Source organism: Mizuhopecten yessoensis, unplaced genomic scaffold, assembly GCF_002113885.1.
Source record: "Mizuhopecten yessoensis strain PY_sf001 unplaced genomic scaffold, ASM211388v2 scaffold5667, whole genome shotgun sequence".
Lineage (NCBI taxonomy): Eukaryota > Metazoa > Mollusca > Bivalvia > Pectinida > Pectinidae > Mizuhopecten > Mizuhopecten yessoensis.
In genome coordinates, this window is record NW_018406163.1 from 127902 (window position 1) to 139397 (window position 11496).

The 11496-nt window shown below is 34.4% G+C and overlaps 1 protein-coding gene across 1 annotated transcript in view; it reads left to right on the plus strand.

Annotated features, from left to right (window-relative positions):
• LOC110450995 (indoleamine 2,3-dioxygenase 1-like) overlaps positions 1-11051 on the plus strand; it is a gene marked incomplete at its 3' end in the record, with an annotated part of 31720 nt that extends 20669 nt beyond the window's left edge. The window contains exons 8-13 of the mRNA XM_021498816.1: positions 964-1087; positions 1782-1833; positions 2872-2944; positions 3515-3590; positions 5076-5174; positions 10955-11051. Coding sequence (XP_021354491.1) covers positions 964-1087; positions 1782-1833; positions 2872-2944; positions 3515-3590; positions 5076-5174; positions 10955-11051 — 521 coding nt within the window. The remainder of the gene's footprint in view (positions 1-963; positions 1088-1781; positions 1834-2871; positions 2945-3514; positions 3591-5075; positions 5175-10954) is intronic.
• Positions 11052-11496: the final 445 nt, after the last annotated feature.

An 11496-nucleotide genomic window follows, 5' to 3' on the forward strand; every position in this document is an offset into this window, starting at 1 on the left:
CACTAGCTTTGGTCTATAGGGTTACAATCAGACTCGGTATGTCGGGTTACAACCAACTTCGGTCTATAGGGTTACAACCAGCCTCGGTCTATAGGGTTACAACCAGCCTCGGTCTATAGGGCTACAACCAGCCTCGGTCTTCAGGGCTACAACTAGTCACGGTCTATAGGGTTACAACCAGACGAAGTTTATAAGGTTACAACCAGCTGCAGTCTTTAGGGTCACAACTAGCCTCGGTATATAGGGTTACAGCCAGTCTCGGTCTATAGGGTTACAACTAACCTCGGTCTAAAGGGTTACAACCAGTCTCGGTATATAGGGTTACAACTAACCTCGGTCTAAAGGGTTACAACCAGTCTCGGTCCTCCGACAGAGCCAAACCTTACATAAAGAGTAATGTAGCTTTCTATTTTACATGTTTATCTGCTATTCTGACATGTACACTTCTCTTGATTTATGATATATTACATACGAACAAACCTAATTGTATTCGAATCTTTAGGCTACGATCAACATTAATGTATGCATTATCCCTCTTCTTCGAATGCAAGAAATGCGTGTCTTTTGGAATACCCACATAAGATAACGATATTCCATATAGTGCACTCGGTGACGTCCGATTCGTGAATCACGCATTGGACCTATACATGTATTGGTTTAGACTTCTGCACATTCGGGAAGAATATCTGCTTCTGTTTCTATTGTACAATGTAGACTTCCGTCAACAGATACCATATGCTATGTATATGCTGTCTAGTATTTGTTTTCTATCCTGTAAGCTTCCGTCAACAGATATCATATACTATGTATGTGTTGTTTAGTATTTGTTTTCTGCCCTGTAAGCTTCAATCAACAGATACTATATACTATATATATTTTGTCTAGTATTTGTATTCTACATGTACACTGTAAGCTTCCGTCAACGTGTGAATACTACATCGTATACATATATGTGTGTTATAGGCTATCCTTGACGCCATGAGATATTCAACCGAAGGTACTGAGAATGACGAAGCGCTGGCCAAGGCCTTGGGAGTTATACCTGATGTGATGAAAAACATGAATAAAACTTTCAATGACATCAAAGGTTAGTTATGTTCTTTTATCAAAATAACCATCTAGACAATGATAACACGTCGTTAACAAACATGATACTATCATGTGAAAATAGCAATAGAGCAGATATCAAATCAAAAGGAACTTCATCACCACTCAACCCGCCCTTATAAGGAGTTTCATGCTTTACATGTGGCACCCATGATCAATCATAATTTTTGAAGATGAGTCCTGAAGGAAACAAGACTAATCGATGGGAAACTAAGAATCGTGTGTCCCTTCCACATGGACAATACAAGTATGATTATACCGAAATAGAATAATACCAATACCATGTGTTGTCCTTGCTCATTTTTCAACAGATACATGTAAAAGGGAAATATGAACGGGAAAGCTTGAGCACGAGAGGTTCACGCATTCATTCTTATGTTAATGCCTTTTGGCGTCATTCATCTTGTACCTTTTCATTCTGACGGAAGACTTAATGAAATGAACGAGGTGAATATTTCGCCTTTTACCAATCCCGATAAAATTATTACATGTGCATCTCGTTTTTGTAACCGCTTTAAACCAACCGATATTTACTGACATTAGGTGTTTGATCGGAAAACACGTCAAATATCTCGTCTGTACACTGTGTATGTAAGGAAATTGTATAAACTTTAAAGTCAATAAAATTATCACTGATTTGTTCAAAACGAAACCACCCGTCATTTAATTTACAGAGGGAGTAAAGCCGAATCAATTCTATGATGAACTGCGGATTTTTTACACTGGGTAAGTGCTTACATTTTTTGTACACATGTTACATTTTGTAAATCTGTGCATGTGTGTAATACGCAGGGTACGTGTATTGAATTACACACGGGGAAAGTGTTTGTATTTTGTATACAGGGTACGTGTATTGAATTACACACGGGGAAAGTGTTTGTATTTTGTATACAGGGTAATTATGTATTTTAAACAAATGGTTGGTTTATATGATTTTTATACAGGATAGGGGTTTTCAACAAATGGTTATTATATATATATTTTTTTTATATATATTGTGTATATATTTGTGCACTTGGTACGTATATGTGTTTTCTATTGAGATTTTTTTAAGTCGCTAGGCACATAAACCAAATGATACAGCTTCTGCAGAGTATTTGCCGATATAAAATGTTTATACAAATTCATGGATACATAGGCATGTTATAATCTATAGACATGCATGCACTGCATTCATGTTATAACTTTTCAATCTTTTTTTTTTATTATATAACAATGATCAAATAATGGAGTTATATTCAATATGATTAAAACCATGTATTTAATTCCACTGCGATACTCCACGTTCTATACAAATTAAAGTGGAACGTAGAGTATCGGAATGGAAGGAGCAAGCGATTAGTTGTTGTCCCAAACATTTCAAGTTGATTGATCAATACATATGCAGTTTCGTTTCAGAATAATTTAATGCATATATGTTCTCGTCTCAGGATTGTCTGTGTCGAGACAAAATTAAAGATTAAATATTCTAACTCTGACTGTATTCCCACATTGATAAGTTCATTCCCGACAACTTAATATACATATACTTTAAATCTGACTTTATCAAAGCAATAAATAGTTTTTTCTTCAGCACTATTTATATTGACAAAATAAAATATTCAAACTTGAATAATGTCTATATCGATACAATTATTTATTCATATTTCAACACTGTCAATATAGCTACACGTTTTAAATCATATTTACATAAATATTACAAATATACATGCATTTGAAATGATACCTTAGACACGTTTTAATTGAGTCTGTGGTATCCCCTAGGTGGGGCGGAGGACGGGGCCCGCTTCCTGACGGACTCATTTACCAAGGAGTATATGAAGACAAACCTACACCGGTTCGTTTATCAATGTTTATTTCAGAATATTTATTGTTCAGATCTTGAATACAGAGAAATTGGGCAACAGGCAAAGCCTATGAGCGCCCTCTCCTTACAGTAATAAACAGTTCACACACATCAGATTAAGGTAATGATAAAACATATATATATATGTTATAGATATTGCTAATTCCATGTCATTATTATTTTTTTGACAATTGTTGATACAAAAATTAGATTACATAAACATCAGCTAAATAGAGCTGGTGGACAGCACATACTTAACGTACAATTCTGTGCTGGTATCATTCAAAGCAGCAAAGTTCTGAACTATCTCCAGAATACGAGTACTCATATTGATATCGAATCTTTTGAGTTCGTTTATCATTGTTGTCTTTAGACATTAAGGTTACCAGTTAATACACGTTATGGCGCCCTTGGTGTTTGTTTTGTCCTTGATGGTGTACCGTTGATTTCAATGTGTACTCAACTGATATTACACAAACGCTATTATCTTATGCATTATGCATTTACTACAAAATGTAATTTATAAAAAAAAACACATTAAATTTCGCGTTACCATCTCAGATGAAAGGAGGAAGTGCTGCTCAAAGTACAACTCTACAGCTACTGGACGCAGCACTGGGTATCACACATGAGGGAGGTAGGTGCCATGTTAATTTGTGAACAAGGTACTTGACATCAAACATGAGGAAGGTATGTATCATTTTAGTTTTTAAACAATGTACTGGTCATTCCACATAAAGGAGGTATGTATCATGTTAGTTTGTAAACACGGTACAAGGTACTGGGCATCACACATAAGGGAGGTATGTATCATCTTAGTTTGTAAACAAGGCACTGGGCATCACACATAAGGGAGGCAGTTTATGAACAGTTTGTGAATAAGGCGTTGGGCATTACACATAAGGGAGATATGTACAATGTTAATTTGTGAACAAGACACTGGGCATCACCCATGAGGGAGGTATGTACCGTATGTTAATATCGATTTGCGGAATAGAGCCTGCCTTTCCACTGGTTAAGGACTTCCCAACCTACGCAATACACATGTTTTTCTTGTCGTAATTTCGTGTCGTCTTTTCCGTATTGCGTATCGGGCATTCCATTACCGTAGTGTAAATTATAGTAACACCCAATATCGAGACTTAACTGGGAAATGTGTTATCACACGTATTTCAGAAATATGCTACCATGAGATAGCCTATGGTTATATGTACATGACATGTAAATATACCAGGAGTAAGCGGGCAATGGAATGATGATGTCCAAAGTGAACGCGATTGAGAGTAATTTTGTTCCATAAAAGAACCAAAACAATCGATCTTTTATGGAGAAAAACAATTGATATCATAATTTAATTTGTTTCTGTCGTTTTTGGTATAGTAAAGAAAATAACTGTCATTGTTTAAATATTAACACTCTGCAAACAGTTCCGATATTGTTTAAGGTAGACAACTCTCATCAGGATCAAAATGATTGTAAAATGTAAAATAAATGAAATATGAAGGCTTTGTGTGTATTTGGTTCATTTTTTGCTTTCTTTTTATGAAACTATGTGTTCTCTTTGCTTTTAGATTGTATATGACTACTTTTATCCATACAATTTCAATAAAAAAACACTGTGGAACGTGTTTAAAATATTTTATGATAAATGGAATATTTGTAGGGTTAATTAGCAATGCTACTTTTCATTATTGTTATGTTGTTATAGTTTTGAACAATGCCAAACACTCAAAAAATGAGGAAGTGTTAAATTTGACAAACTTTCAGTTTATCGGGATACTTAGATTGTCATAAATCATCTTTGCATAGTGACATAACCATTATGTGGAACTTTCATTGAATTCTGCTGGTTAATTGCGAAAGGGTGGAGTCTCCTTAAAAATGTAGTATTGCGACGCGGGAATAAGTATTTTCTTTATACATAATACAAATTCGGTTTTGAGACGCATCGATGAATAGCTAAGTATGAAGACTACATGCCAAAAATCAAAAATGCAAACCTATGACTTTTGTGGAGAGTACATGTACACGAGATTTATGAACGATATTCACCATCACATTGCTGATTCTAACATATAGATAATGTAACTTCATGTAGAAAAAATCTTGATTCCTTCCTCAGAACAAAAGAAATTTCTTGATGAGGTGAGGGATTACATGCTGAAAGAACACCGCGACTTTTGCGCCTCTGTATGGAAAGACAGCAACATCCGGCATTACGGTAACAAAACACTTCTATCATACGTACATGCTATTATAAAACGCAATAACACTGTTATGTACGTGTTTATTTGTAACATGTGTAAGACAAACTATTGTGACGTTACCAGGAAAATACGACGAAGTTATGAATTTTCTACATTAATTGCAAAACTAGCGTTGCTTTTTTGTCAAGTACATGATAAAAAGGCGCTAGTAAAAAAAACACCATTTACATATGTAGAGAAAGTGATTTATCTTTTTATTTATTCATTGTCATTCTATTTTTGTATTATCAATTTATTTCTTTTTGTGAAAAAACGCGAAATGATGATTACATCAGTACTTTCCCTCGAATGTTGATTACAACGTTATAAACAAATACATCTGTCTACTTTGCTATACATTTAGCGTGATGATTTCGATTTCATATCGTACACTGTCCCTTTATCGAAAGTAACATCCTCGCTTCCCCATGTATGGTATTAACCTGTAACAGGTTATTCGATATTCCAGGACGAATATCACTATTTTTGTAATATACAGTATCATATGCTGATAGAAATACTTATGTAGGGGTTTGAGAACATCCTGTTGGTGTAAGAGGACTGAAGTAAGTTTTACGGTTGCTATGATGATGTCATAAACCTATTTAAACTTCATGTGTGCGACATGAACCTTGATGTCATCCATACAGTCATACATGACGCAAGGTAGTATTATATTCACAGCCTTATATTTACACGCAGAGTATGTAAATAAGGTTTTAATGCCACGTTAAATTTTGGGCGTGAATTGCTGTCTATTGAACCTGAAGAACGACAGTATATTATCAATGCCTATTATAAATTGTGCCTAATCATACTAGTGTATTATTAATTTCCGGTGTCATATTATCATATGAACTAGTTAATAAAAGGTATCATAATAAATAGTTACAGAATATGTACAATGTAAAGATCGGTAGCTGCACACTCAGGATACCGTCTGATCCGTGTCACTGACCCATGAATTCATGCAAATGCATGCGATATTATGTAGGATGGTTCCATTCTCAAGCGAGGTCGACAGCTCTATCGTGTAATCAGCATACGGTATGGGGTCAGTGAGGCGGGTTACTCGATATTCATATAACTTCTTACATTATATTTTTGTATCGCAATATTTTTATGGATCCGAAAGGTTTATGTAAATAATGTTTATGTTTGTCATTTGTATATTATTGTTTGTTCTCATTTGTCAATGTGTTTACTTCGCCAAGGCAAATTGTGTTTTCAGAATATAAAAAGTTGTACATGTATTTTCTACATATGTGTTTCCTTTTCGACAATGGATAAAATAACAAACTTTCCTGGTGCTGTAACGGCAGGGAATGACCCCATACTTTATAAATGTTTATGTATAGCTAGCGTCTCTCAGAATCAATTCTCTCTGAATTTGCACTATGTTTTTATAATATTATATTTTTTAGCCATATTCACCCAATCCCCGGTCCACACAACTCTAACATCCACTTTGATTATATTTATATTTGTCATAATAATATCTGTTCGTTAAGGAACAAAATTCATATTCCTAATGCTGAGTTCTACGAATACGATATCCTGTGCGTCTCTGAAGCTCATCTTGATAATTAAATTACTGATAGTGCTTTATCTTTAAAACGTTTGGAAATATTTTTAGAAAGGATACAGATAAATATGTTGGCGGAGTTCTGATTTATACTAAACATAATATTAATATTAAATGTAGACGTGACCTTGAGACAGATGATCTTGAATTAATATGGACTGAAATAATTACCAATAATAAACCTATTCTTTTTGGCTGTACATATAGACCCCCTAACTCTCTAGTTGGCTACTGGGACAGGCTAGATATTAACCTAAATAATATTGTTGATCTGCAAAGGAGAGGGGTCCTGGTAGAGAATATAAATCAAGACATGTTACATCTAAATCCAAACTCACATCTACATAGACTGTTATTGAAATATGGGTTAGAAAACACTGCTACTGAATCTACCAGGATTACTTCCCTGACCTCAACATCACTTGACACTATACTAACAAACAAGTTAATTTTATTAATAATACAATAGTACATCCTCCCTCTTGTAGTGATCACTGTTCAGTTAGCACTGATCTGAAATTTAAAACTTTAAAAAAAAACATGCATATAAAAAGACTTTATTATACTTCAATAACACTGACTTAGACGGGGCAAACAAGTATTGACTGGAAAATTTCATTACAAGGTGACATTGAAAATATGAACTCTCTTTTAACTGATAAAATCCTTACTGCTATCGACCTATTTGTGCCACATAAAGACCTAGTGATAAAATTTGATTAGCCAATGGTATCAGATTCAAAATTAGACAAAGAAATCGCCAGCATTCCAAAGCTAAACTAAATAATACTCCAGCTTATTGGGCAAAATTTGGATCTATTCGGAATGAAGTTTTTTCCTTAGTCCGGAAAGCTTAAGAAATATATCTATCTAAACTTCAATCTTCTTTAATTGATAAATCCATACCCCCCGGAAAATGGTGGCGTATTGCAAAATCGGTTATGAGTCTCAAAAACAAAAACGAAAATGACTCTCCATTGACTATCAACGGTGAACTGAAAATCCACCCCATAGATAAAGCTGAATCTATTAACGACTATTTCACTTCGATTTCCGTAACTGAAAAGAATGCTGACGGTTTACCTCCCGACTGCCCCCGACCCCGACATCACTTTTCAACAATAAACATAACCGAACAGGACATTGTTGATCAGCTTGATCTACTCAATACTAATAAACCTTCAGGCCCTGATAGTATCCCTCCCAAATTCATAAAAGGGATTTCCCAATCTCTTGTGAAACCACTTTATCTCTTGTTCTATTTCTACCGGAAAGCTACCAAATAGATGGGGAAATGCACATGTTACCTCAATTTATAAGGGTAATGGAGAAAGAAGTGAGCCATCCAACTATAAACCAATATCTGTTACCCCTATATTTGAAAAAAAAAGTTTTTAAGTAAATGTTCAATTATTTCTCAAGATATAACGTTATTTCTAAGAATCAATCAAGCTTTTTACCAAAGGATTCTACAGTGTACATGTATCAACTATTAATTGTATACGATGAAATTGTAAAGCATTTAGACAAAGGCAAAGAGGCCAGAATGATTTTCTGTGATATAAGCAAAGCCTTTGACAGAGTTTGGCATGACGGTCTAATTTATAAACTAAAAAAATAAATAATTATATATGTAATAATATGTTAGAGTTCACATCATACCTTCATGATAGGCACCGGAGAGTGGTCATAGATGGGTACAAGTCTAATTGGAAAACATTACAGGCAGGGGTACCTCAAGGTTCAGTTCTTGGTCCATTTTTGTTTTTATTAGATATTGATGACGAATTGGCCTCAAGCGTAAAACATTAGATATATTAAATTTTCCATCTGGGCTAGAAAATGGGAAATTATCTTTAATCCAGATAAAACTGTAGCCCTGCTCTTCTCGGGGCGGGTTGACTCTGAGACACTGCATCCTAACCACCTATAATTTGATGAATCACCAATTAATGTTTCTAATCATAATAAACACCTTGGTTTGTTTTTCTGCAGCAAGGCTAATTGGTCTAACCACATAAACTATATATCAGAAAAAGCTTATAAAAGAATTAATATACTTAGAATGTTGAAATACAAAATTGATAGAAAATCACTTGAAACTAAATATATCACATTCATAGGTCCGATCCTGGAATATGCAAGTATTATATGGGCAAACTGTACGCAGAATGAATGTTGTGTCTTGGAGTCTATCCAGCTAGAAGCAGCACGTATTAGTTCAGGGTTAAGACGTGGAACAAGTCATGATATCTTCTATAGATAATCTCGTTTTATAACACTTAATAGAAGATGACATCTGCATCAAAATATTACTTTTTATAAAATATATAATAAGAAATGCCCCTCTCATGTCTATGATTTAATTCAACCGCACATTAATAATAATACTGACAATTATCATCTTTTGTCTCAATAGAACTTTTGATGTGCCTTTACCAAGAACTCAGTTATATAATGCAAGTTTGTTCCAGAAACTGATGTCTGAATGAAATAATCCAACTTGCCTGTATCCCACAATGACATCCATTGGAGTTATCAAAAGAGATTTTTTACACCCAGATGAAAAGGATTCTCAACCCCAATGTACTGATATTTTTAAATACAATGCTGATCGAAAATTTGATATTACCTTGTGTCAACTTAGAAACTGTGCCAGTTACCTGAATTCAGATCTATTTGAATCTCACCTAATTGAAACCCATGCCTGCTTATGTAGTTCTCCTGTTTAGGATTGTGCTCACTCCTTCTTCCATTGAACTCTGTATACTAATCAAAGGCGAATTCTCTTGAACTCCATTTCTGGACTTAATGACGCTATTCCATTAAATACTCAGACTTTTCTTTATAGATGTCATAGACTAGATATCAATATGAATATAAGCATTTTGGAGACGGTTCAGAGATTCATTAAAGATACAAGACGCTTTTACTAGATTACATTTACTTGTTTATCTGTTTTAAAATTTCTTTGTTGTGTGGAATGATACCAGCACATAAATTTACTATGTGCCGTCCACAAGCATCATTTTGATTTTGATTGCCATATTTGCAACAATTTTCAAAAAATTAATAATGCCATGCAAATATCAATATATGTAATATACATGATTTATCCTTACTTCAATTCAATATGATGTGTGTAAACTGTGTATAACTGCAAGGAGAGGGCGCTCATAGGCTTTGCCTGTTGTCAAATTCCTTTGTATCTAAGATCTGATGAATAAATATTCTGTAATAAAAATAACACAAAGTTGTGCACTTTGTGGTTTTCGACCACTCTCCTAGTTCTCTCTTAGAAGTCGTAAATCACCTTGGTTTAGACATAATTATGTTAACATGAAGCATGAAGCAGACGACGCCAATATTTCCAGCTGGTCTTATTATTTGTACTTTTTTGTCTCAATATTGTTATTCCTTTGCTTATATTTCATGATAGGTTCATCGATATTGATTTCGAATTATGGTTTGATAACAATTCGATTTTCACTTCGATTGATTGTTTCGGTTTTATATAAGCGATGCTAAGTATAAATAATAAATACATATTGATACAATTGGGTGCAATGCTTATATCAATCGGTCTAACTGATTATTAGAACAACTAAAACAACTCAATAAGCCACAGTGGGCCGAATCAGTAAGGTCAGCTTTCAAAAATCATAGAGGCATTTAGCTCAATTGCACTCTTATACTGCAGGTAGTCAGGGGACGGATATCATGTGCAGAAAAAAAACCACTCACACAGACATGTACCTCTGCTTCAATTCACACCATCTATTACATCAAAGCTGGGGGTGTTTCACTGGCCCACTAAGGCTAAGTGAGTTGTTTTCAGCAGTTTAGAGTCGAGACACAGGTCATTTACACTCTTTGCTTTTCAAGGTAAACAAACGTCCCTAAAACAAACTCATGTTCAAAAAATACCGTAGCTGAATCTTTACTAAGCTTCGTTTTGTTTGAATATTTTTTTTGCTGTAATTTTCCACAAAAATACAGTATTCATCTCCTAAATGTAACATTAGGGTTTCAAAATTAATTTTGTTTTGTATTGAGTTCTTTTAAGTTTCTGTTGTCTTCTTTTGTTTACTGAAATGATTCTTTTTATCATTGTTTGTTGAGGTTATATTTTAAACTTTGTCTTTATATTTTCAACACTCATTGTGAAAGTTATGAGATGTAACAACAAGGATGTCCGAAAGGTCTACAATGACTGTATCACTGCTATCCTGAAATTCCGAACCCTTCACAAATTCCAGGTTACTAGGTAAGTATATACAGTCGTCTGGAATGTCTTTAGGAACAACTTGTATCGGTACAGTATAGCAATGACAATATCGGGGACGATTTGTATCGGTACAGTATAACAATGACAATATCAGGGACGATTTGTATCGGTACAATATAACAATGACAATATCAGGGAGGACCTGTATTGGTACAGAATAACAATGAAAATATCAGGGAGGACTTGTATCGGTACAGTATAACAATGAAAATATCAGGGAGGACATGTATCTGTNGTACAGTATAACAATGACAATATCAGGGAGGACTTGTATCGGTACAGTATAACAATGAAAATATCAGGGAGGACTTGTATCGGTACAGTATAACAATGACAATATCAGGGAGGACTTGAATCGGTACAGTATAACAATGACAATATGAGGGAGGACTTGTATCGGTACAGTATAACAATGACAATATCA